Here is a 27176-nt window from a genome sequence, read left to right on the forward strand (position 1 = left end):
TTTTATACTCTTACCAACCCATATGACCTCTAAGGATTTTTATTTTATTCTTTTTTCCTCACATCTGTGCAATGTTATTGTAAATCCTATGATACTTCTAAAATCAATGTGTCAGATTTACTGAAAGAAAATATAAGGAACACAGTAAAGTTTAAAATTGGGATGAGCAATGAATAACTGTTTAGTATAGCTAAGCAATATTTGCATATTTGTGTGTAATATATTTAAGCAAGTAGTGGAATATATATTTATACAAATAATAACATCATCTACACAAAATTCAAATTGAGTCGTGTCTTATAATTTTTTAATTTTTAATTTTTGTGGGTACATAGGTGTATATATTTATAACACAAATGAGATGTTTTGATACAGACATGCAAAGTTAAATAATCACATCACAAAGAATGGGACATCCATCCCCTCAAGCATTTATTTTTCGAGTTGTGAACAATCTAATTACACTCTTTAAGTTATTTTAAAATGCACAATTACATTACTATTGACCATTGTCACCCTATTGTGATATCAAATGGCGACTCTCATTCATTCTAATTATTTTTTGTACCCATGATCAATGCCCACCTCATTCTAGCTCCCCACTATCCTTCCCAGCCTCTAGTAATCATCCTTCTCTCTATGTTCATGAGTTCAAGTGTGTTGATTTTGAGATCCCACAAATAAGTGAGAACATGTGATGTTTGTCTTTCTGTGCCTGGCTATTTCACTTAACACAGTGATTTCCAGTTCCATCCATGGTCTTGCAGATGACTGGTTCTCATTCTTCTTTAGGGCTGAATAGTACTCCATTGTGTATATGTACCACATTTTTTAATCCATTCTTGGTGGACACTCAGGTTGCTTCCGAATCTTAGCTATTGTAGATAGTGCTGCAACAAACACAGAAGTACAGATTCTCAACATACTGATTTCCTTTCTCTTGGGTATATACCCAACAGTAGGATTGTTGGATAATGTGGTAGCTCAATTTTTAGTTTCTTGAGGAACCTCCAAACTGTTCTTTATAGTGGTTGCACTAATTTACATTCCCACCAACAGTAAATGCGGGTTCCCTTTTCTCCAAATTCTCACTATCATTTGTTATTTCCTGTATTTTGAATATAAGCCATTTTAACTCCAGTGAGATGATACTGCACTGCAGTTTCGATTTCCATTTCTCTATCAATGATGTTGAGCACCTTTTCTTATGCCTGTTTGCCGTGTGTATGTCTTCTTTTGAGAAATAGATCTTCAAATCTTTTTGGCCATTTTTGACCAGGTTATTAGATTTTTTTCTTGTAGAGTTGTTTGAGCTTCTTATATATTGCAGTTATTAATCCTTTGTCAGATGGATAGTTTGCAATATTTTTTTTTTCCCATTCTGTGGGTTATCTCTTTACCTTCTTGGTGTGTTATATTTTATTTTTCTTTTCTTTTTTTTTTTTTTTTTGAGACGGAGTCTTGCTCTTTCGCACAGACCGAGTGCAGTGGCGCAATCTCTGCTCACTGCATGCTCCGCCTCCCGAGTTCACGCCATTCTCCTTCCTCGGTCCCCCGAGTAGCTGGGACTACAGGCGCCCGCCACCATGCCCGGCTAATGTTTTGTGTTTTTTTAGTAGAGACGGGGTTTCACCGTGTTAACCAGGATGGTCTTGATCTCCTGACCTCATGATCCACCCGCCTCGGCCTCCCAAAGTGCTGGGATTACAGGCGTGAGCCACCGTGCCAAACCTTATTTTTCATTTATTATTTTTATTTTTTCATAAGTTATCAGGGTACAGATGGTATTTGGTTACATGAGTAATGTCCTTAGCAGTGATTTGTGAGATTATGGTGCACCCATTACCCAAGCCATATACACTGCACCATATTCGTAGTCTTTTGTAGAAAACTGGAACATTTTTGAAAGGTGATCTGCTTGACAGCTTTCAAAGAGTACAAAACCTTGTGAAGTAGCAGATGGCTATAGTAGTAGTGGCTATAGAACACTCTGTCATCCAGAAAGTTCCACTGCGTGGAACTGAATCAGAGCCTCTCACTCATGCAGGGTTTCCTGAAGCTCACAGCTGCTTGTGTGACTAGCAAATGGTCACCGGTCCGATGACCGCCGTGGACAAGCCAACCCCTCCCAGTGCTGTCCCCAAATCTCCCCTCTCCTGGTGACGCCCAGCAGGGCTGCCTGGGCCATGACCACAGGCCTCCACGATATCCTTCCCCTCAGCTGGCAGGCGACCTCCTGGACGGCCTCCTCTCAGTCAGGACAGGGACCCCGACTTGCTGAACCCCCAGGGACAGCCCCCACATGCATGCTTTTCCCCTCCTAAGTGTGTCGGCAGGCCTGCCTCTTCCTGTGTTAACCCCAACTCACAAAACACCAGCAGAGCCACGCAGGCCTCACGGAGGCCAGGCTGGAGCGGGTTCTGTTGAAAAACTGCTGAGAGGAGGTTTGCTTTGCTTCTCAGCGCTCCACATGAGGGGGCTGCAGGCTGGTGTGCATGGGCCTGCTTTTGCCTGTGTGTGGCTGAGGGGTTGGCGGTTTCAGAGCCTCGGCACAGGCAGGAGCAGGTTCGAGGCTGCCTTGGCCGCGGCCCTGGGTGGCTGGTGGGTGAGGTTTGAGGTTTGAGGTTTGAGTGTGGGATGTGAGGCAGGGGGCAGCGAGGCGCTGGGGTCGGATGGGCAAGGAGGCCGCAGAGCAGAGTGCGAGGGCCGGCCGTGGGGCCTCTTTCTCCTGCACTCACACACACTTCTTTCCCCCTGCAGGCTCCAGTGCAGTCACTGTCCGGGGACCTGGGACTCGGCCCACGTGCACGTCCTCTTCCACCTGTGGTGGGACAGGGCCGGCCGCCGGGGGCTGGTGAAGATGCGCATCTGGGGCCAGCGGTGCAGGCTGTGCCCTGCGCCCGGGGACTGCCAGGTGAGGCCCCCGGGCGAGCAGCCCTTCCTCAGCAGGCTGGTCTTGCACATCCTGCAGGACTGCTACGGGGATGGCCTCGGCCCAGCCCGGCACCCCAGGGAGGCCTATGAGGGCTGCTGTGAGGCCTGTGAGCTGGGGGTCTGCTTCCTCCAGAAGGCCCCAGACCCTGCCTGGAGTGCCAACACCACAAAAGGCAACTTCCCCGCCACGGCCTGGGATGGCACTGGCGCCGTCTCCAGGGGCAAACCGCTGCCCACCCCTGGCGACGACCTCGGCAAGGGTGGCGGTGTCATCGCCATCCCCTTCTCCCTTGTGGGCACCAGCAATGACCAGGTGCCTGCCGCTGAGGGCCCTGCCACCCCTGCAGGGGCCTCTCTCCCTGTGACCGGCAGCCGTGGGGCCCTGCTCATCGGCCGGGGTTCCATCTACCTGTCTGGGGATTCTGTGGCCGTGCCTGGGGGCAAAGGCTTCCCGGTGGCCATTGGAGACCCCCTCCTCCACGGCCCCGGCCTCCTCGGCAGCAGCATCCAGACCTTCGAGCTCAAAGGCTTCGTCTTCAAGGGCCGGGGCTCCCTCTGCAGCCCCGTTTGCGTGGCCCAGGGCCGGGGCCCCGTCTCCCTCAACAATGGCCTCGTCCCTGCGGGGAGACACACGCCCACTGTGTTCTACTGCGTGAGCCTCTCGGCCAGCGGGGAGGGCTCCCTCACCTTCCCCTCCTCCCTCACCAGCATCTTCACCAACACCCTCTCGGAGCCCACCGATGGCCCTGTGGCCACTAAAGAGGCCTCCATCACCTTCCCCTTCATCTTTACTGATGTCAAGGATGCCGTTGCTGAGGTGGCTGAAGGCAACGGGAAGGAAGGAGGCGGCCAGGGCCTCGCCCCTGCGGGTCACGACCCCCTGCCAGAGACCAGTGCTGGTGGCCTCCCCTCCCAGGTCAAGGGCTCCCTTGCACCCTCCTTCCCTGCTGACGTCCAAGGCACAGATTCCTTTACTGACATCACTGAAGGCAAAGAGAAGGAAGGTGGCCTGGTCACCGCGGGTCACGACGCTCCTCTGGGGACCAATGCCGAGGGTCCCATCATGGTTAGTGAGGGCTCCATCACCATCCCCTTCTCAGTCTTCGATGTCATAAAGCGCAAGGGCGGTGGCCATGTTGCCTACGGCCCCCAGGGCAATGGCTGCGTCTCCCAAGGCTATTACCAGAAGAGGCGGCTGAGGTCCAGGTTCCACAAGGCCCGCTGTGGGTGCCGCCGGGAGGAAGACGAGCGCCCTGGCCGCGCCTGCCGCAGGCTGCACACCGAGCCCTACGAGGACTTCTGGATCTGGGTGTCCATGGCCGTGTGCGTCTTCTGGCTGATGTGCATGTGTCGGCTGAACCCCGGGATCTACCCGCAGCAAGTGTGACGCCCCGAAGTTCAGGCAACCCTCGCCTCTGAGATCCCGCCTCGCCTCCGAGACACCCCCCAACCCCGCCTTTGAGACGCCCGCCCCGCCTCCGAGGCCCCGCCCCCGCCTCCGAGACCCCGCCCCGCCTCCGAGACCCCGCCCCATCCGAGACCCCGCCCCGCCTCCGAGACCCGCCCCCGAGACCCCGCCCCCGCCTCCGAGACCCCGCCCCCGACCCCCCCCCCCCGGACCCGCCCCGCCTCCGAGACCCCGCCCCCAGCCTCGAGACCCCGCCCCCGCTTCTGAGACCCCGCCCCCTCCGAGACCCCCCCCGCCTCCGAGACCCCACCCTGCCTCCGAGACCCCGCCCCCGCCAGCAGCCCAGTCCCTCCTGTCTCTTGCCCCTGGTGGTTTTGTGGGTCTGCCCTGAGCTGTTCCTGTGTGCTCCAGCCTCTTCCTGTGTGTGTAACTCCAATAAAACCAAGCAAAGCCAGCCAAGCAGCCCTCCACCCAGGGGAGGTTTCCAGGCCAGAGAAACCTGGGCCGGTCCTTCTGTCCCTCCAACCTGCAGGGGCCCCTCACGCCCACCGCTTCTTCCCCTGGGGAGAGCTCCCTCTTGGGGATTCCGAATTCCTGGCCATGTGTGGCTCCTGGGATAGGACAGGAAGCTTTGGCTCAGGCTCCGTGTCAGGTGCAAATTAACCTCCCTCCTGTGTGGACCCAGGGGGCTTGTGGAAGAGGCCACTTACCTCTCTCCAGGAAAGACTCAAGTCCCCGCTGACACTGGCCTGTCACGCCCTCCCTCTTCCCTCCAGCCTCAGTGTAGCCTCGGGAGGGATCTTGGCACCTCTCATCCAGAGGGTGGGGGGCCACGGTGGGCTCTGAGTCTGTCTGGGTTTGAGAAATTCTATCCACTGCTGATGACAGAAAACTCTCCTGTTACTCAAAGCCACACACTGGATTTTCATTTTAAAAGAGCCCTGTTTCCATTTCCTAGGGGCGGGGGTGTTGGGATACCTGGCTGTCCCAGCCAGGTGGGGCCTGACAGTGGCAGTGTCTGGGTCCGACTGTCCGGCCTCTCAGGCAGGGTCAGCCCTGAGGGTCCTGGGAGGTTGGGAACTGCCTGGGGAGACCCTGGGGTCTGCGACTGGGGAAGCCCTGCCCTGTAGAAAGGGGAAGCCACGTCCAGGGCCCCTGGTGGGGAGGGGTCCAGCCCGGAGATTCTGCCTGCCAGGCTGGCCTGGACCGCTGGGGTGTGCGGGGGAGGCATGGCGGGGGGTTCTCCCACACAGCTGTGGTGGGCTCGGATGCAGGTGGTGCGGGGGCTTCAAGGGGAAGCAGCAGAACCTCTGGTCCCAACCCAGCACCCTCTGCTTACGGGGCATGGATGGAGACCCCAGCGGCCCCAGGAGGCTCCACCCTGCACAGAGGCTGGAGACAGCAGCCAGCCTGCAGGTGACATGGATGAGGGTCCAGGAGAAACCCGAATCCAGGGCCTCAGGGCCCAACTGCAGGGACGGGGTCCCAGGAGAAACCCCAATCCAGGGCCTCGGTGGCCAACTGCAGGGACGAGGGTCCCAGGAGAAACCCCAATCCAGGGCCTCAGGTCCCAACTGCAGGGACGGGGGTCCCCAGGAGAAACCCCAATCCAGGGCCTCAGGGCCCAACTGCAGGGACGAGGGTCCCAGGAGAAACCCCAATCCAGGGCCTTGGGGGCCAACTGCAGGGACGAGGGTCCCAGGAGAAACCCCAATCCAGGGCCTCGGGGGCCAACTGCAGGGACGAGGGTCCCAGGAGAAACTGGAATCCAGGGCCCCGGGGGCGCAACTGCAGGGACGAGGGTCCCAGGAGAAACCCGAATCCAGGGCCTCCGGGGCCAACTGCAGGGATGAGGGTCCCAGGAGAAACCCCAATCCAGGGCCTCGGGGGCCAACTGCAGGGTGGCAGGAGCCCTACATGCTGACTCAGAGGGCCCAGGCCAGCCTCGTCCTGGGATGGGTTTTGGGAATCTGCTTTCCTCTAGTGGGGCACGGGCGCTGGGGGCCTCCTGGGTGGGCAGCTTGGCCGCCTCAGGCCGACAGCAGGTGCCCCTCCCCACCCCTTCTGCCCAGCACTATGGGGTGGTGGTCTCAGGGGCTGTGGGCAGGGAATCACAGGAGCACCTGGGGCCCCAGGCAGGGAGCACAAGGCTGTGACCTTGCCCTTCTCCCATCGCCTGCCAGGCCACCTCTGGCTGGGAGCATGCTGGGGCCCAGAGGGTGGGTGAGTTCTGGGGCCCAGGGCAGGGAGGGGCAGGGAGGCTCTGTGTTCTGGATCCACGCCCCTGCCCTCAGCGCCACCCACGCCAGGAGCCTGTGCACAGGTGTCCCCGTATGAGCACAAGAGGGGCCACCCTGCAGTGACCTTGCTTGGTCACATGGCTACTAAAATGTGGCCACCGAAGAGGAAGAAGGGAAGGCTGGCACCTTCACTACAACCCACCCACCTCAGCCTTCAGGATGGCTCCCAGCCCACCCTTGCCGTCGGGCAGCTCCCAGCATCTGACCCTGTCAGGACACAGGACATGACTGTCACCTGGGACCCCCTTCCCTGCAGGCCCTGGGGGCAGGGGGGGCAGCCTCAGCAACGGTGGGAGACCCCCACCTCTCCCAAGGGGCTTCCTTTCGTCTGCCTCGGGGCTGCCCAGACACTCCAGCCCTCGGGGTCCTTCCGCACCCTGCCAGGGGGCCCTGAAGGCTGCAGGTGCCCGCCCATCCTGGAAGAACCCCCTCAGGGCTTCCAAAGGCACCCGGGATCCCCCAGCTCCCCGGCCACCGCTCAGCTCCCTGGCCTGCTTGACCCCAACTGCTCCCCACCCCCCTCCCCGACCTCCCCAGGGCCCCTATCTCGCCCTTCGCCCCCCACCCCTTCCTGGTGCTTCTTTCCTACCCCTCCCCAGACCCTCCTTTCTCGGTCCTCCCAGCCCCCTCCCCGTCCCTCTCTCCTCCTCCTGTCCCTCTCCAGCGCCCCTCTTTCTCTCTTCCCCTCCCCTCCCCTTCCTCTTTCCCCCTTCCCCCTTCCGGCCCCCCCACCCTGTCCCTCTCTCTGCTCCCCTCCCTCTCCTGGCCGCCCCCCGACCCCATCCCTCTCCTCGCTCCCCTCCCTCTCCCGGCCCACTCCGCGCTGTCCTGCGGCGCCCCCGTGTGGCTGTGGGGGAAGAGCAGACCCCGCTGTCGGGGGAGTCCTGGGAGGGCGTGGATCTCTGGGGCCGCTCCCTTGTCCTCATTGCTGTTGAACTGCTTCTCGGCTTAATCAGATGAGTTGTTAAAACTAACAGACTACTCATCATCAGCATTGTTACTATTGGTTTCATTAGTAATTGTATTTATTTAATTAATTGTTACATTCACTAGTAAAAATGGGAGCTAAGGCAATGCATGCACTCCCCGGTGTGCGGCTCACCGCTGTGAAGGCAAATGCGGTACTGTGAGTGCTGAATGCACCGCCATGGTCGCGGGAAAGTCCAGGCACAGACATCAGCTCAAAAGCCAAGGGCAGGCCTGGGGTTCACATACCAGGCAGCAAGCTGAACTCTCACCCTGAGCCCACACCTGAGCCCTCATCTCAGGCTGCACCTGAGCCCACACCTGAGCCCTCATCTCAGGCTGCACCTGGCCCACACCTGAGCCCTCATCTCAGGCTGCACCTGGGCCCACACCTGAGCCCTCATCTCAGGCTGCACCTGGGCCCACACCTGAGCCCTCATCTCAGGCTGCACCTGAGCCCACACCTGAATCCACACTGGAACTTTAGCCTGAGCCTACATCTGAGCTCTCGCCTGAGTCTTCTATATGGTTTGAGTGGCCAGGTTGGGCCTAATTAAACATGAGGTAGCAGTAACGACTTTAGGCAACTGAATTAATAGTAGAGATATTTAATATCAAAGTCAAAGAAGATGAAGGGCAGACACATTTTTAATGTAATTGCTATTAGTTCAGCCGAAGTTGAGGGGACTCAAAGTGTGAATAATTTTCCGACTTAAGGTACATTTCCTAGTGATGGGGGTCAGCTCATACAGGGTCAGGTGTGGTTCCTGCTGAAACCAAGTCCACCCAGAGCATGTGAGGCTGAGCACAGGCTTGGGGTTCCCTGAGAGGGTCTGGCGAGAACTCTGACAGCAGCTCCCATCACCCTGCGGAGGATAAAGCGAATGCTGCTCTAAGTGTCTTGGGTCTGTGCTGATTTGTGTAACTACCTGTTGCAGGGTTGGGTTAGGGTCCGGTTGGTTACCCTGGACACTGGGTATTCAGGTGGACAGGCAGGCCTTGGCCTTGGACAATGGCTGGCTAGGGTGAGCTGGGGCTGCTTTACCCGCAGCTGTGGCGAGGGGAGCGGGAGGCCAGGGAAGTCCCCAGGAGGAGTGGCCACACGGTGATCCGGGCCCCAGGCTGGCTGGTAGGTGGAGGGTCACACCACCTGGGTCTCAGTGAGGTCCTAGCTGGAGCAGAGGTTCGGGGATCTCCTTCCCTTTCCTTCTGGGGCCTGGGACTTTGCACCTCTGTACAGGAGAGGCAGCAGAGGGCTGGGGTCCTGGCGATGCCTCTACTCTGCCTCCCAGCCTTTGGGGAATGTCTCCACCTGTTATGGCAAGTGTCCCTGTTTGCCTGGGACTTTGGGGGCTAAATTGGAGTGCTTTCTCTTTTTCCCCAAGTTCTCCAGCACACTTAGAAGCATCTGCCCACCCAGCTACACCCCTAAAATTTTCCCTTGATGCCCAGGGCCAGGCATCCTCTGGGCACTTGATTACAGATGTCTGCAGGTGACAATCTGAGTGCCTGTATGCTACTCCTGTGGGCCGCTAGCACCCTGGTACCCCGGGAACAGAGCGTGAATGCCTTTAAAGCTAGTTGGAGCAGAGAACCAATTCCAGACACCCAGAGACATTTAGATAACTCATTACTAGGGTCCTGGCCCTGGGATCACTCCCAGGACTAGTTCTGTGTCTGTCCAGGTGTGATCCAGGAGTGCAGTGAGGGATGTGGATGTGGGATTGGCACAGGACTTTCACCAGCAGAAGAAAGGAAGGGAGAGGAGGGGAAGAGAGGGCAGGGAGCAGAGGGGAGGGGAGAGGGGAGCAGTCTTTCCAGCTGGGAGCTGGCCCAGGCTGCTGGGGTCATTTGGGAAGAAAAGGTGATTTGGAGTCCGGGAGACTGAGGGTGCCCTCGGGCCAACATCTGAGGAGAGTGACAGGGGTTTCCTCGCTCCACAGCCCCAGGTGGCCTTGGTGGGTGCAGGCAGAAAATGACATTTTCAAGTCCAGTTCCAACCCAGACCTGGTTCCTAGACCCAGCGCCGATCAAGGGGCACCAGGGAGGCAGCAGAGGTTTCTGCAAATCCAGTGTAGAGTGACTGCCAGACACCCCACATCGTTTTCTCAGCAGACTGAAGGCCATCCCACATTTGGAGGAGCCCGGGTGAAGCACCTGGGGAAGACCCTCAGCCCTGGGAGGGTCCCTCCAGCGGTGAGCAGGTGGGCTGCCCCTCAGAGTGCGGCTCATTTCGATGGAAGTTTTATAAAATAAGAAAAGGCACCCTATAAGCACCCTTTGGGAGCCTTGTGTCACCCCCAAACATATAACTCGCTTCCAGGTCAGAAGTAGTGAAATGACCATTGCCAATGCAAATGGAACTGCCTTACGACACATGGGGGAGGTTAGGGCCTGCTATGGGGCCTTACGGTGGGCCCCCAGGAACCCCGAACAACTGTGCCCCCCTCCCAGGTCATCGCTGGGCCGCCTCTGTCCCCGGGGAGGCTCTGCCTTGGGGAGCCCTCTTCCCATGCTCCCAGCAATGACTTCCAGGCCTCCCTCAGCATCAAGAGGAGCCACGTCTTCTCCTTGTGACCCAGCGGTATAATTCACCCTAAATAATGGCAGAATGGGCTGTGTGTAGTCTTTAAAAGTCAAAACAATTTTGTACACAGCAGCAGTCATTCAGCGGTGGCTAACACAGCTCTGACCTGTGTGGGCGCTGGGCTCCAAGGTGGACCTCCGCACGCATGGGGTTAACTACACCCCCATGACCATTCCTGGCAGGAGGGGCGGGACAGAGGACTGCGTTATGTTTCTCCTAAAAGAAAATCATAAAAGTCACACACTCCAGGTGCCACACTTATTATGGAGGGAGGGAAAGCAGATGAGCGGGCGGGAAGACTAGCGGGCTTGCCACGCCCAGGCAGCGCTGGTCGGGTTTCGGCTTCCTCCGCCCCTTCCTTTTTCTCTGTGCATTCTCAGTGACGCGGGGCACAGCTCTGCCCGGGGGCCTCCCAGAGTCCAGCTGGACCCCACACTGGGTCAGCCCTGGTGCGGAGGAGGCCGCTCTGGGTGGGCACGGGGGGCAGCACGCGTTAGGGGGCTGGACAGGGGCGTGGCCACGCGTGTGAGGGGGCTGGACAGGGGCGTGGCCACGCCTGAGGGGACCGTGCGGGGGCGTGGCCACGAGCGTGGAGACTGAGAAGGTGGCGTGGTCACACGTGTGAGGGGCTGGGCAAGAGGCGTGGCCGTGTGTGCGGGGGCTGGACGGGGGCGTGGTCATGTGCGAGGAGGCTGAACAGGGGGCGTGACCACGTGTGAGGGGCTGGGCCGGGGCGTGCCACACGTGTGCTGGCTCTGCTGTGGGCTTCCTTCCCTTCCTGTGCAGGTGGTGGTGCCCTCTGCGCCTTCACTGGGGCCCAGCCAAGTAACTGAATCCAGTCAGGAGCAAGGGCAGACGCTGGCACAGGTCCTGCCACTGTCCCCAACCTGGGTTTCAACACAGCTGAGGCCTGGCATAGTTTTTCTGGGCGCCTGTGGCTGTCTCGGTCTGAAAGGTGGGACAGACGCAGCTGGGGCCTCCCCGGGTGCAGCGTGGGTGGCTCCTGGCAGGGGAAGTGAGAAGCCCTCCGTGCAGTGTCTCTGAAGCAGCCCCAGGCCAAGGCTGTGGCGTGCTCGGTGGTGCTGTAGGCCCAAGATGTTTATGGGTCGAGAGTCCCGGGGCCGGGATTCTGATCCCTGGTGAGAGGTGGGTGGGAGGAAGTCCAGACGTGTCCTGAGTGGCCATTCCTCACAATGAGGTGACACCGCCTCTCCAAACACGTGACGTGGCTGGAAGCAGATGCTGCTGTCTGGTTCTCCCTCCTCTCTGTCCCTGCCTGGGACATGTGGATCTCACCCCCAGCCACTTTCTTCTGGCCTGTGTCCCCCTGCCTGGGACACGTGGACCTCACCCCCAGTCTCCTTCTCGCCTCTACCCCCTGCAGGCGCGGCCAGGTCACAGTCGGCACCAGAAGTTTGGCAGATCTCAGTGAGGCGTTAGTTTGCTTTCCTTGTGACGGGTGAGTTGAATACCCTTTCATGACTGTATTGATCACTGTGTACCTTCTTTGTTGAAATGTTGTCAGTATTTAAAGTCACAAATCTTTCTCTAAGACTATGCTACAATTTTTGTATAATATTTTGATGGATATTTGAAGTAAGTGCTAATTTTCTTTGGATTTCTTCTTTGACCCGTGCTTTATTTAGGAGAATCTCTTTACTTATGTATTTATTTTTTAAACCCCCTATTCTGAGAAGCATATTTAGAAGAGTATTGCCCACTTTCCAAATATGTGGAGAGTCTAAAAGGGATCTTGCTATTACTGATTTAATTCCATTTTGATCAAGGAACAAACTGCAGGATCTCACTTTTTAAAATTACGGAGACTTATTCTTACTGTTTAACATAAGCTCTATCTTCGTAAATGCTCCGTGTACACTCAAAAATTACGTGTGTTCTGCAGCTGTGGGGTGGGATGCTCTCCAAGAGTTAATGAGGTGCAGCTGATTGACAGTGCTCTTTAAACCCGCGAATCCTTCCTGTCCCGTCTGCTGTGCTTGCAGTCCCAAGTGAGCTGTTACATCTCCAACTAGGACAGTGAATTTCTCTATTCTTTCAGTTCTGTCCGTTTTTACTTCGTGTTTTTGAAACTGTTATTATCTTTTTAGGCATTTAGGATTTTTCTGTGATCCTGATAGTGGCTGACCGTGGTGTCATCATGGAATGTCCCTCTTTATCTTCAGGGTGCTACCTGGTCTAATGTGAGTGTCCCAGGGCTGCTTTCTTATGCACAGAATTGGCGCTGTGTTATCTTTTCCTTTTTCTATTCTTTTTTTTTCTTTTTGAGACGGAGTCTCGCTCCATCGCCCAGGCTGGAGTGCAGTGGCGCGATCTCAGCTCGCTGCAAGCTCTGCTTCCCAGGTTCACGCCATTCTCCTGCCTCAGCCTCCCGAGTAGCTGCAACCACAGGCACCCGCCACCATGCCTGGCTAATTTTTTGTATTTTTTTTTAGTAGAGACGGGGTTTCACCGTGTTAGCCAGGATGGTCTTGATATCCTGACGTTGTGATCCGCCCACCTTGGCCTCCCAAAGTGCTGGGATTACAGGCATGAGCCACCATGCCTGGCCACTTTTTTCCTTTTTTTTTTTTTTTTTTTCGAGACAGGGTCTCACTCTGTTGCCCGGGCCGGAGTGCAGTGGCACCATCTTGGCTCACCACAGCCTCGACCTCCTGGCTCAAGTGATCCTTCCACCTCAGCCTCTAGAGTAGCGGAGACCACAGGGGCGCACCACCACACCAGGCTAATTTTTTTTGTATTTTTCAAACTCTTTTTTTTTTTTTTTTTGAGATGTAGTTTCACTCTTGTTGCCCAGGCTGGAGTGCTGTGGCGCGATCTTGGCTCGCTGCAACCTCCGCCTCCTGGGTTCAAGTAATTCTCCTGCCTCAGCCTCTCCAGTAGCTGGGATTACAGGCACATACCACTGTGCCTGGCTAATTTTTTTTTGTATTTTAGTAGAGACAGGGTTTCACCGTGTTGGCCAGGCTGGTCTTGAACTCCTGACCTCAGGTGATCCGCCTGCCTCAGCCTCCCAAAGTGCTGGGATTACAGGTCAAACTCTTAGACTCAAGTGATCCTCACTCTTGTGCCTCCCACAATGCTGGGACCACTCCTGGCCCACTGTGGATCTTTTTCTATCCTTTAGACACCCAACCTGTCTTTGTGTCTTAAGTGGGTGTCCGTAGATGGAGTTGGGTCTTGGTGACAATCCCTGCTTTGCACGTGGAGTTTCTCCATTTGCAATTCCTGTAATGATTGATGAGGTTGCTGTAGATCCCCCATCTTGCTACTCGTTTTCTAAGTGTCTTATCTTGTCATTTGTTTTTTATTTGTCATTTTTTTGTTCCTTTGTTCCTCCATTCCTGCCTTTTCTGGGTTAATTGAAATTTTTTAGTACTTCGTTTTACACCTCCGTTGGCCTTTTAGCTGTGCCTCTTGGTATTACCATTTTTAGTGGTTATTCTAAAAACAACAAAATGAATCCTTAATTTATCAGCCTATTCACGTCACACAAAATGTGGGAAACTTGTAACAGTGTAATTCCTCTAACCCTGTTCTTCCTGTTATAGTTGCCATATGTTTAACTTCTGCCTACATTACAAACTCCGTAACACAATGCTACTTTTGCTTTAGACAATCTTTTGAATAAATTAAAGTTAACTTTTTAAGAAATTAACTGTCGGTTGGGTGTGGTGGCTCATGTTTGTGATGCCAAAATTTTAGGAGGCAGAGGCAGGAGGATTGCTTGAACTCAGGAGTTCGAGACTGCTTTCGGAAACACAGTGATACCTCGTCTATTAAAAAGAAAAGAAACTAGCCTGGTGTGGTGGTGCGCACCTGTAGTTTCAGCTGCTCGGGAGGCTGAGGCAGGGGGATCCCTGGAGCCCAGGAGGTCAGGCCGCTGTGAGCCATGGTCATTTTCCTCCCCATCTCCCTGTCCGGCCCCCACACAGCTCCTTCTCTGTTGCCCCAGGCCAACCCACCCCTGGTGCTGTGCCCTCCTCTCACTGCCGTCCTTGTTTCCCCCGAGCTCCGCCTCCTATGGTGGCAGAGGGGGAGGGGGAGGGCGGGAAGCATGGCTCACAGTCGGCTCCATCACAGAGGCCCTGTATTTGTCCAGTTTCACAGCCATTTGCTGGAGGAACCCAGGTCCAGTACTGGCTACCCTGTCACGGCAGGGGTGACCTCTTACCAGCCTAGCAGCCCAGAGGCGCCCCAGGCGGGGAGATGGCAGGTGGACACCGGGTCCCGCATGTTATGGCAGTGAAGCCTGCAGCCCGCCAGAGCTCCGACAGCAGAGAAACAGGCTGCGAGTATAAACGTGGAATTGCTGTGAGCCATGGCGCCAGCAGCATGTGCTGCAGAGACATCTAATCAATTAGCCCCTCCGTGCTGGGTGGGTGAGGCGTTGCTGTGCGTGCACCATTCAGGAGCTCATGGGGAGAGAAATGCAAACTCCTCTGGGGGCCCCAGGGTGGATTGCACCACCACTCAGCACGTTGTATCGAGTGCCTTTCCCCGCAATGTGTGCTTTCTGAGGCTGTAATTTTGAGTGTGTCTTTCAAGGCTGCAGCCCTTAAGCAGCACCGCCTGGGTGTTCAGCTGGATAATCCTGTAAATGAAGTTTGCATGGTTTAACTGCTCACAGCAGCAGGTGGGAGCTCGGGTGGTGGGGAGCATCTGGGGTTTCGAGGAGTCTGAGCCTGTGTGCAGTGCTGCAGGCTGTGGACGGGTTACGCGGGTGCTGGTCTTTAACGAGAGGACCTTCAGAGAGATGCAACAAAACCACACGTGAGGCAGAGATGAAGCCTCCGAGCTGCATTGGAAGAGCTGCTGTCCGTGCAGCCACTGCCCCCTAAATACTCTGTGAGGGTCCTGGCTCCAGTCCATCTGTCCATCGTCTTGGGAGCAGCCCATGCCAGCCACGTTGTCCTCCAGGCTTCTCTGCACAGACCTGGCTGCTGCGGGGTGCAGGGCATGCTGGTTGCACGTGTGCGCTCCACCTCTCTTTCACATGTGCGTTTTCTGTAACACTCAGGACAATCCCGTGAACTAGAACTCAGGTCCCCTGTTGAATTGGAGTTGGCCTGAGAAAGATCTTGGAGGATTAAGGCAGAGCTTTGCTCTGGGTCTGCCTCCAGGAAGGTATGTGAGTCTCCACAGGGGCTGTGCCACAGAAGCCCCCACAGCTTTTGGAACCCCAGAGCCCTTCACTGCACATTTGCCCTGTAGCCTCAGTCTCCAGGGACCTGGCAAAGCCCCAGCGTCAGCTTTTATGTTCTTCTGCATCACCGTGTCCTCTGCCTCTCTATGAATGAGTTTATCAGGCCTCATCCTTGGGGAGTGAGGTGGGGGCAGGTGGCAGACCTCGGGGCCAACAGAGAGTCGTTAACTAATCTCGTAGTAAACGTGGCCTGGAGTCTTGTTTTTCAGATGGAAAAGGGAAAATTGGGCAAAGTTCGCAGGGGAAAAATACCAAGTTTTGTGGTGGTTGTGTTGATGGAGGGGATTGAGCTGAATCCGAGAAGGAAGTACATTTGAGGCTTGGCTGCCACACGCACGGACACTGCAGAGAATGAGGAAAAATGTCTGGCTGTGTTTTCTTTCCTCTGCACAAAAGAATAATTGCTTTTGTTTACGGATTTTCTGAAATGTCCTTCCAATTCCATTGCCCCTGAATTATGAGCTGTGCCAGCTTGTGTGCAACAAATGGGTCTTATTGAGCACAAATACATGGGTGCAGAGCGTCTTTCAAAGAGGAGGCATCAGGGAGCCTCCTTCGGTCTCCTGCCAGGAGGCTGCTTCTCGAGATCCAGACCTGCCTGGGCTGCTTCAGGGGCCTCCCTGCCCTTCCCGGTGTGGCAGATCTGTGCCCACAGCAACGCATCCCCTACACCTGCACCACCGCTTTTTCTGAGGCCCAGTGTTGATCTCTTTGTGGCCCCAGTGAGGACATTTTTGAGGCTTCGTGATCTCTGTAGGATGCTGTCCAGGCCCATGCACACAGCAGGTGCATCCGTGAGGCACACCTCATATCTTAGCACTGCTGTGCTGTGATGCAAGTCCTCAGGGAGCTCGGCTCCACACTGTCACTCAGGGATCCAGCGGCCCCTTCCACCTGTGGTGCTGCCCTCCTCTGGTTTGGTGTCCTCTCCGTTCAGTACACAGCTGGGGAGGAAAGTGAAGAGGCTGTTGCGAGGGCCTTATGAGCCAGGGCCAGGAGTGGACCGCATCACCCCTGCCCATGTTTCTTGGCTAGAACTAGCTATGTGGCCAAGGCAAACCCCTGAAGTGGAGGATGCAGGCAGCGCCCGCCTCTCTCTGTCTCTCTGTCTGCCATTTGCCCCTCACCCCCACCCACCTGACCACCCGGCCCCCCAAGGAGGCTGCCTCAATGCCTTTCAGTAACCCACTTCTGTTGTGCAAATTCCACTCTGAAGAGCATTTCCTCTTCAGAGCGACTGCCCGAGAAAACTGGATAATCGCGCCTTTTTCTGTGTTTCTGTGGTTCTTTTATAATCCCAGTTTTAAAATCTAAAATAGTGCATGCTGGTATTTGCTTTTTAGGGTTGTAGAAGAAGGTTAACAAGGTACCACAAATCGGATGGCTCAAAACAGCGGATACTGACTGTCTCACGGTTCTGGAGACCAGAAGTCTGAAACAAAGAGGTGGTGGGTCGGTTCCTCCGGAGGCTCTGAGGGGGATGCGGTGGCTCTGAGGGGATGTGGGGGCTTTGAGGGGGTGATGCGGGGCTCTGAGGGGGCGGCGGGGTGGTCTCTGAGGAGAATGTGGTGGGGCTCCGAGGGGGATGTGGGGGGGCTCTGAGGGGCATGTGGGGGGGCTCCGAGGGGAGGCGGGGGGCTCCGAGGGGGATGTGGGGGGGCTCCGGAGGGGATGTGGGGGGCTCCGAGGGGGATGTGGGGGGGCTCTGAGGGGCATGTGGGGGGCTCTGAGGGGATGCGTTTCCTGCCTCTCTCCGCCGTGCTGGGCTGCATCTTCGTGCTCCTCTGCTTGTGGATGCGTCACTCTGGCTCCGTCCTTCTTCACGGGGCTTCCCTCTCCCTGCGTTCTCTCCTTTATAAAGGCACCTGTCGTTGGATGCAGGGACCGCTCTAATCCACCATGATTCTATCTGGAGAACCTAAACTTAATTACATCAGTAAGACCCTTTCTCCATGAGGTCCCACTCGCAGGTTCTAGGGGGACATGTCTTTTGGGGCCACCATTCCTCCCGCTCCGATGCTCCTTTAAGCTCATTAAGCTTCATAGAGGGGATTCAGGTGGGGGTGCCCTCGGCTTCACTCCGTGGGCGTCGGGGGGCGCGTCGCCTGCAGGCCGGCCCTTCTGCCCTCTCAGAGGCAGCCACAGCTCAGGCCACGCTGGAGGGTGGGGTGGATTTCCTCCCTCCCTCCTCCTCACTGCCCTCCACCCCCCTCCCCACCTGCTTCCTCCCATCCTCCCTCTTGCTGCCTCCCCACCCTGCCTGGGTCCTCCCATCCTCCCTCTCACTGTCCCCCCAACCAGCTTCCTCCCATCCTCCCTCTCACTGCCCCCCCACCCCACCTGCTTCCTCCCATCCTCCTTCTCACTGGCCCTTCCTCCCCTGCCAACCTGCTTCCTCCCTCCCTTCCCTCACTGCCCTCACTCCCTGCCTCTTTCTCCCATCATCCTCTCATTGCCCCACCACGAGTAAATGTCTGTCAGGCTGGGAGGCAAGAAGCAGCAGGTGCCTTCTGTTTGGCCTTGTACACTTGTTGTCATGAGCTGGGTCTGCTCCTCTGGGCTCAGACCCTCCATTTTCAGGGTTCTTGGTGGGTGGAGGGTGGGCACCCAGGACAGCTGCCTGGGAATGGCTGCATGAGACCTCTCAGGGGACATCAGCTGCTGTCTAGCTGGGGCTGTTACTTCTATTCTTCAGGTCTGGTGCCTTTTTATGCCATTGCATATGGAATTGTTTAACAATTTCATTTTTAAATTGTTCATAGAAATATAGGAAGATAATTGAATTTTGTACTTGATCAGATATCCTGCAACCTGACTAGATTCACTGAATCATTTTCAGTAGTTTGTTTTGTAGATTACATAGGGTTTTCTCAATACATAATCATGCTTGCAAATAATGGCTTTCTTCCTCTCTTTTTCCCCTCCCTCCCCCCATCTTCTTTCTGATTTTTATGCCCTCTGTTTCCTTTTCTTGCCTTATTGCATTGGCTGGGACCCCCAGTACTGTATGGAACAGAAGTGTCAAAAGTGACCTTAAGTATGGGTCACTTTCAGTTTAGTTTTAGTTGTTAGTTTTCTATAAATGTACTTAATCAGGTTGTGGAAGGTCCCATTATTTCTGGTTTGCTGAGAATTTGTCATAAGTACCTACTGAATCTTTTTTTCCTGCTACTGTAGGCTTGGGGTTTTCTTTGTGGGAAGGTTTTTATGTACAAATTAATTTCTTTAATAGGGATAGGGTTATTTGCAGCTTCCCCCTTATTTCCAGTATTTCAAGAACTGGCAATTTTAATGTTACATTGTGACAATCAAGACAAACCCTGGTTTGTAATAGAGAAATGGCAGATTTCTGGTTGGGGACAGCTAACGTGCACAAGGGTCCCAGAACGTTTCATTGTGCCTGAAAGCGAGGGGCTTTCCAGGACGAATGCGGCCTGTCGAGAAGACAAGGAGACAGTTTGAAGAGGTGGCATTGGTGGCATCTGGGACAAGCTGAGCATCCAAAAGAATGAGGCCCATAGTTAACTGGGATACATCCAATCCATTTACATCCATGAATCCACAATGACACTCTAAGAGAAAGCCTGAAAAACTCATCTCAGGCAGATCTTAAACCAACTCTTTATTTTGAATATTGGCAGCCAAAGGGAAAAATCGAACATTATCTTGTTTTGTGCTAGAAAGAGGATGCCAGTCTAACCAAACGGCACTAGGTATGAGGAAAGACCTCCTTTAAAAAGGAATGTTGGGCCGGGCATGGTGTCTCATGCCTATAATCCTAGCACTTGGGTTACAGTGTTGAGGAGGCCGAGGTGGGTGGATCAACTGAGTCAGGGGTTCGAGACCAGACTGGCCAACATGGCGAATCCCATCTCTACTAAAAATACAAACTTTAGACGGGTGTGGTGGCAGATGCCTGTAATCCCAGCTACTTGGGAGGCTGAGGCAGGAGAATTGCTCGAACCCAGAAGGCAGAGGTTGCAGTGAGCTGAGATCGCACCATTGCACTCCAGCCTAGGCGACAGAATGAGACTCTGTCTCAAAAAAACAACAAAAAGGAATGTCGGCCCACAAATGTGAATGAGTGACTGAGTTAGAAAAATTGTCTTTTCCAAACACCACTGAAATCATGGACTAGGACAAGGTTAGCCCATGAGTGTTTAGACTGTGAGGTGAGCAGCTGCTGGGGACACGACCCTTGTCTGATATCGGCGGCAGGGAAGGCTGTGAGCCTCCCCTCGTGTGGGCATCAGCCTCAGCCTCCCAGTGAGGGTCACGCAGGGAGCATATCTCCTGGTGAGAAGTGCAGGAGCTTCACATCCCTTGGATACATCCCAGCCGAAAATTTTTACCGTGAATCCGGCAACCTGTGGAGCTGATTTCCATTTCTAAGGAATGAGGGGGGATGGGGAAGAAACCCCCAGGACAGCACCGACAGGCCCAGCGGGGACCTTTCCCGGACACCCCGCCTTCTTGGCGAGGCAGGTGGCGGAACTGGTTCCACATCTGATCTTCTTAGACAAACCTGCCCTCAGAGGAAATTGTGGACAACTGGAGAAATTGGAAAATGTACTAGATATTGGCTGATATGAAGGATATATGTTTTGTTAAGTATGATAATTCGATTTTGGCTCTGTAGGGAAATGCTCTTATTTTAAAAAGATGGCACTAGAGAAAAAAGAAACAGCACGTAGCAAATACATCCACGGATGTCCTCCTGGTTTAGTTGGTTCTGTGGCCCCGGTTTCTGCCTTCTTGATGGCACCTCTGTGATTGGAGCCCAGACCCCGGCATCAGACCGGCCCTGCAGGGAGGAGCTGCGGTGCCCAGGCCAGGCCGGGAAGCACCATTGCCCACTGCCTGGGCCTCACCTCACGAACGCCAAGCACTGTGGCGGGCACAGGCGGAGCCCGGCGGCTTCATGCCCACACCGGCAGCTCCTCAGCCCCTCGCCCGCCGCTGCCAAGTCCGGCAGTTCTGGAGCATGGGAAGCTCTCTGGGGTGCTGGGCAGCAGCACCTGGTCTGAGATGACTGAGTCTGCCCGGGTCTTCATGTGCCTAACTGAGCATGAGCTTGTCCGAGTCTTACCGCAGAAACATGAAAATGCTTGGTGACAGGTGTTAGGAGACTTCTGGGATCTGCACTGTAGCACTTCTCTAAAACTGGGAATATTCTGAGTCTCAGAGCTTGTCTGGATGAGGAATCCTGGGGCCCGATTCTAGACCTGAGGCACCAGCAGCAAAGGATGTGACCCAGCCCTGGAGCCCCAAGCAGCTGCACCCGGAGCGCGCCCTCCTACCTTCCCAACCCAGTCGCAGTCAGTTATGAAAAGGAACAGTGCACGATTCCAAAGTTATATTTTAAATGCCAACTGCATTGAATTTGGCAACATTGACAGGAGTTATGGAAAGCTTTTCAAGATTTAGCAGGACAAAAACAAACTAGCAAGAGAGCATTATTGTGTGCTTTGAAAGTAAACAGGCTTGAGCAATGGTGTTTGTTTTAGGAAATTGACAAGCCTGGCAGGTGGATCATGGGAGTGCCTGTAATTACTCAGTATTCAACCAACGTCCCCTCCGGTCTGTGCCTCATACAAAGAATGGGTATTCCACTGAAATTCAGCTCCTGGAGCAAAAATTTCAGAAATGCCCTCGTATACCAGGTGAATTGCAAAGGGGCCAGGTGTGAGAAGGGACTCCGATTTCAGAAATGCCCTCCGTATACCAGGTGAATTGCAAAGGGGCCAGATGTGAGAAGGGACTCCAGGCTCAGAGCCCTGGGGGCTGGCATCCCTCTCCTCTCCTGGAAAGCCGGCCCAGCCATGCCTCTTCCCTTGCCCCTCTCCTACCCTCCCTGGTCTCCTTCTCTCCCTGTCTCTCTTCTGCACTGGGCGCCTTCCAGCCTTGGGAGCTGGGCCCAGCTTTGCCTGAGGATTAACGAAAAGAGAGTGAAGATGTGGCTGGCAGACTGCCCGCTGCCCCTGTGGCTGGGACCTCTGCTGTCAATGGGAAGGTGACTGCATCATTGGAGAATAATTGGGTCATGAGGCAGGCAGGAGGGGGTGGCTGTTCTGGAAGGTTCTGCAGGGCCAAACTGTGATGAAGATTGCAGCATGAATATGCTCTTCCATCCCCCAAAAGTCCAGTCTGACACCTCAGTTTATTACGGTGTTGACAGTAATAGTGTTCTAAGGATATCATCAGATTAAAGCACTCCTCCAAAGCCTGGGGCTTTGCAAAGATTAGCGAGTGGTTTCTGTTCATGAACTATCTTCAGGGCTGTTAATCGCCGCCCTCCCTCCCTGCGAATCCCTGAGTCACCAGCGGTGAGGGTGGGGCCCAGTGCTGACCTGTGACCCCAGCCCTGGACATCTCCATGGTGTTGCGAGGGCCCTGGCTGGCTTCTGCCCACTGACTGGCAGGCCAGGCGTCCAGGCACCCAGGCTTTGTGTCAGGTTCCGATCCTTCTTTCTGCACGTGCTGTCTGTGCATTAGTTCATGGTCAGCCCCAGAAATGTGCACTCGAGATGGCGTGGGCCTACGTGGAATCTGCACATGGCACAGCAGGGACCTGGCTACGCGATCCTCTGGTTAGTGCTTTGTTGGGTTACCCGTGACCGGCAAAGCTGGGGCTAATTTCCTTGTCTTTGACAACTTGACCAGAGGGTCCAAACAAAGCAGAACCGAACCGCATAAACATCTACGACTGGGGAGATGATGTGAGATTCCACAGCAGCCCCAGCCAGCCGAGGCCCCAGCACTTCTGTGTTCCTGAGGGCTGATCCCTGCGGCTATAAAAGAGCGCACGCGAGGTGTGGGGTGCGGGTACAGGTGTCAGAACCGGCCTCGGCTGCAGCCAGCACCCTCCTCTGTCCAGGAGACCGCCCCAGGTTCTTGACCATCTGGCCTCTGGGCAGTGTGGCGGCCCCTCTCCCTCCCTCTGACCTGTGCAGCGTGGTTGCAGCTTGCAGTGGGGCTCCCAGGGCCCATGCTGAGCATCAGGAGGTGAATCTCGGCTCCAACAGCCCTCGTGGCCTTGAGAGATGCTGCCCTTTCTAAACCTGAACTTTGTCAAGTGTAAAAATGAGGATATTTAATTTTCTGAGATGTCTCAGGTACTAAATATGAAATAATTAAAGGAATTTTGGAAAAGGACAAAGCTTTATGCAGTATAAGGCATGTCCTGAAGTTGAAACTTATGTACATATTTTGATCAAAGGTGAAATAAAATTGCATTTAAATCTGCAAATCAGAGGTGGTCAGGCAGCTGAAGAGTCCCTGAGATGCAGTTGTTTCTTTACATGGCTTGTTGCAAGCTTGTAACATCATGGTAAGTGTTTACTACGTATAAACCTTATAGATAGGAAGAAAATTTAGCACGAAACATTCAATCCAATTGACTCAGGTTTTATTGGGCACCAGCTATGTGCTAAGAACCCTGGGACTCTGCTGCAGCGTGGACCCCAAGGTGGGATTATTACGGGGTCAGCGAGGCACGGGCCACTTCCATGACGAAGATCCTGTGAACTCTGGCGTGGATGCTGGTACCTTACCGTGGTGTTCTTTCTCCATGACCCTCCGGAAGCTCATGCAGAGTCTGGAGCTCGTGGGCCCTCAGGCCGCCGTCTTGTCCTTGGTGTGGAGGGACTCAGCGGCCTCCGGGACCCTGTCTGGGCACCTCCCTGGGCCCTGCAGCATCTTGTTCCTCCGCTCCAGCTGCTCAGCCCATCCCACGCGGAGCCTGGGGCAGGGCGATAATTTCGGCATTGTGAGTCAAGCTCTCGGACTGAGTGACGGCCAGGCCCGTGTCTCTCAGCACCTGGGCACCTGTGAGAGCAGGAGTGTGACACTGCCCGCCGGGGGGGGTGTCACCGCGTCCCTGCCCAGCCGGCAGCTGTGACCTTGCTGGGTCTCCCAGGGCCCTGAGATCTCGTGGCCGGCCTTGGCTCAGGCTGCTGCCCAGCGGGGGGTGGGGGGTTTTAATCAGGACCCTCCTCACAGGAGAGGAAAAATGGCTTCCCCGGGAAGCAGCCTGGGCCCCCACTTCTGGAAGCTTCTGAGCCCCAGAGAGACTGTGCCTGAGCTTGAGCTCTTGCAGCCTCTGTCTCTGCTCTGCTCACCAAGAGGCAGGTGCCCTCGCAGGACGGGGCGGCCTCTGTGGCTGCCTAGGGCCCGCCTGCCTCCCTGCACCCTGCCCGGCTGCCTGTGGGTGCCCACTTCTTTCTCGCTTGCCTGCCCGCCTCACCTGCCCGGCCTGGCCACAGTGGACGGTGCTTGTTGTGATCTCAGCCCCACGCATGGGCGGACCTGGCGGCAGGAATGGCCTGGTCAAAGTGGTCCAGGCTCCCTGAGACCTGGGCAGATCCCACCTGTCCGCGGCTGCCGCTTCCTTCAGCCTCAAGTGCTTTTGGCTTTAGATGTTGGAGAGTGGGGTGGGTGCCTGGCTCCAGCCAAGAGTGAGCTGTGTCCATGAGGACACTTGTCCCAGATGCCCAGGACCCAGATGACGACGGTGCTGCTGAGTGGCAGGCAGTGTAGCCCGGACGGCTGGGCCCCACGTGATGGTCCCGAGCAACAGCTACGTTCACCCTTGCCAGGCTGTGGCTGCTGACTGGTGGGGCCCAGGACAGCTCCATGCATGAGGGGTCAGCTGGGCAGATGTCAGCAGCTGCCGCAGTCCCACAGCCTTGGCGCCCCTGGGCCTGGAGTCCTCGGCCCTCACAGCCAGCCGCCCATCCCAGAGAGGCTGCCAGGACAGCCAGCCCCATGGTGGTGGAACCAGCGGCCCCTGTCCCTCCACGGGGACAATGGGGTCCCGAGCCAGGGGCTACGAATGGCCCATGTCCCCCACGGGCCAGCTCCTCTCTCACGGTGGCTTCCTGGGGCGGGCCTGGCCCATGGGCTCACACCAGCACACGGGACCCTCTCAGCTCTCTAAGCTTCACGCAGGGAGGAAAGTTAGGCTACTCTCTAACGGGAACCCTGAGTGACCTCCTTAAAAGCAGTGGTTGGCCTTGTGGCCTGGGGAGAACCAGGCTGTGTGGGTGGATGGAGGGGGATTGTGCAAATGGAGGCTCCACCAGCCCCTGAGAGAACCCTGGTGCCTGCCTTGGACACCAACCTCCACCTCGGGGGCCAGAGGAGGCAGCGTGGACACACAGTCCCGGGGCCTGAGCCCACTCCTGGACCTGCACCCAGGCAATGGCCAGAGGACACCATGGCACATGGCACATGCAGGCACATGCAGAGGCACGCGAGGCACACACAGGCACACGTCCAGGAAGCACGCACATGCAGGCACACGCAGAGGCACGCGGGACACGGAGGCACACACAGGCACATGTCCGGGAAGCACATGGCACATGCAGGCACACGCAGAGGCACGCGGGGACACACGGAGGCACACACAGGCACACGTCCGGAAGCACATGGCACATGCAGGCACACGCAGAGCACGCGGGGACACACGAGGCACACACAGGCACACGTCCGGGAAGCACATGGCACATGCAGGCACACGCAGAGGCACGCAGAGGCACACGTCCGGGAAGCACAGGCAGGGATGACAGGGCCCTGGGCAGGCACTCGGTGGGGGGGCTCTCCTTCACCATCGTCTGCCGAGTGCCTGCGTGGTGCTGGGCTCTGCTGGGTCCATGTCTGTAGTTGGTAGCTGGTGAGTGGGGAGGGGCACCCCCAGCTCTGTGGGACCGCCTTGGCTGCTGAAGGGGTACCACGCTCTCTTGCTCGGGCCTGAGCACCGAGGCTGCCCGGAACCTCTGGAACGCCTGCTGTGTGCCGGCCAGTATCTTTCGGCAATGAGGAGCTCTGCTCCCCGCCCAGCTGTCCCTGACATGGCTACACCTGGTCGGCTCAGGGTCACCCACTCAGCACCCATAGACCCAGCCTTGGCCTTAGGAAAGAGCGTGCTGGCTTGGTATCTGCCTTCCGAGCATGTCTAAGGAAGGGCAACAAGCAGATATCACTCAAGGGCAGTGACCTCAGAAAAACAAGCCAGAGAAAGACATTTCCTCCTGGAAAAGTTCCTGTGATCCTGGACAGAGTGTCAGGGAGATGGCGGGGAAGGGGTGTGGGTGAAGGGTGTGTGTGTGTTGGGGTGTGGTGTTGGGATGTGTGGTTGGGGTGTGGGTGAAAGGATTGGGTGAAGGGAAGTGGGTTTGGGATGTGGGTGAAAGGGGTGTGTGTGTTGGGTGTGGTGTTGGATGGGGTGAAAGGTGTGTGTTGGGGTGTGTTGTTGGGATGTGGTTGGGAATGTGGGTGTTGGGGTATGTGTGTTGGGATGTGAGTGAAGGGAGTGTGGGTGAAGGGAATGTGGGTGAAGGGGGTGTGGGTGTTGGGATGTGGGTGAAGGGGGTATGTGTGTTGGGGCGTGTGTGCTGGGTGTGGGTGTTGGGGTGTGGGTGAAAGGATTGGGTGAAGGGACGTGGGTTTGGGATGTGGGTGAAGGAGGCATGTGTGTTGGGTTGTGGGTGGAGTGTGGGTGAAGGAGGTGTGGGTGTTGGGGTGTGTGTTGGGGTATGGGTGAAGGGGGTATGTGTGTTGGGGTGTGGTGAAGGGGGTGTGGGTATTGGGGTGTGGATGAAGGGGATGTGGGTGGTGTGGGTGTGGGTGTTAGGGTGTGGGTGAAGGGGGTGGGTGAAGGAGGTGTGGATGTTGGGGGTGTGTTGGGGTGTGGGTGAAGGGGGTATGTGTGTTGGGGTGGGTGTTGGGGTGTGGGAAGGGGGTGTGGGTGTGGACGTTGGGGTGTGGGTGATGGTGAAGGGGATGTGGGTGAAGGGGATTGGTGTGGTGTTGGGGTGGGGTTGGGGTGTGGATGAAGGGGATGTGGGTGGGGGGTGTGGGTGTGTGAAGGAGGGTGGGTGTTGGGGTGTGTTGGGGTGTGGGTGAAGGGGGTGTGGGTGTTGGGGGTGTGTTGGGGTGTGGGTGAAGGGGGTATGTGTGTTGGGGTGGGTGTTGGGGTGTGGGTGAAGGGGGTGTGGGTGAAGGGGATGTGGGTGTGGATGTTGGGGTGTGGGTGAATTGTCCGTGGGCATTGGGGTGTGGTGTTGCCTGGATAGTGATGTTTGATCTGGGCTCCTGGTCTCACGGTTAGCAACGTGGTGTCTTGTCATTTCCCACTTACCGTTCCGAATGTGATCACTAAGGTGAGTGAATAGCTGTCAGTTCCCTCCTGGGTTGACCCCTTTCACAGGCCTGGAGCTAAGGGGTTTCATGGTGGGCTGAGGGCCAGGGCTGTGTCAGGGCACACTGCTGGCTGGGCCCTGCCCCTGGGTGTCGAGCGCAGCTCAGGCACAGGGGGCCCCGATGCACTGCACACCCCGACTCACTTGTTCAGGGCACTTCTACGAACATCATGTCCTCATTCTGCAGGTGTCTTGCATGATGCTCGATTTTTTTCTCCCAAAACATCTTTATCCCGCCTGAATCATATGCTACTCTTCCAGGATTCTTCAGAGTGAGGCTTTTACTCATGTTCTGGAAAACAAAAAGTGGAGAAGAGCTCAGCCACCTTATGCCATTCCCGTTGAGGAGTTTGTGCTCCAGCACCCGGACGGCAGAGGAGCTGGCTCAGCCTGGAGCATCGTGGTCCCGCCTTCCTGGTGCGTGGGGGATGGCGGAGGCTGCCTCTGAAACTCAGGCCTCAGGTGGCTCCTGGCCGGCTCCTAAATGCTCTACCGGCTCCACCTTCTGGAACAGTCTCCTGGGTTTGCAGAAGTAGAAATGGAGGGCAAATTCCAT

The 27176-nt window shown here is 55.9% G+C and overlaps 1 protein-coding gene across 1 annotated transcript; it reads left to right on the forward strand.

The window, feature by feature from the left end:
• Positions 1-2772: 2772 nt before the first annotated feature.
• On the forward strand, positions 2773-4437 carry LOC100585474 (receptor-transporting protein 5-like). The gene is made up of 2 exons (XM_030809099.1): positions 2773-4374; positions 4419-4437. Exon 1 carries the CDS (start codon positions 2861-2863, stop codon positions 4319-4321), a length of 1461 nt encoding a protein of 486 aa, XP_030664959.1. The 5' UTR covers positions 2773-2860; the 3' UTR covers positions 4322-4374; positions 4419-4437.
• The last annotated feature ends 22739 nt before the right edge of the window (positions 4438-27176 follow it).

This window comes from Nomascus leucogenys, unplaced genomic scaffold (genome assembly GCF_006542625.1).
Source record: "Nomascus leucogenys isolate Asia unplaced genomic scaffold, Asia_NLE_v1 001236F_46731_qpd_obj, whole genome shotgun sequence".
NCBI classification, from domain to species: Eukaryota; Metazoa; Chordata; class Mammalia; order Primates; family Hylobatidae; genus Nomascus; species Nomascus leucogenys.

What these genes read in the sequence shown, in the direction of transcription:
- LOC100585474 (XM_030809099.1), top strand. Translation starts at nt 2,861, where the DNA reads ATGCGCATCTGGGGCCAGCGGTGCAGGCTGTGCCCTGCGCCCGGGGAC.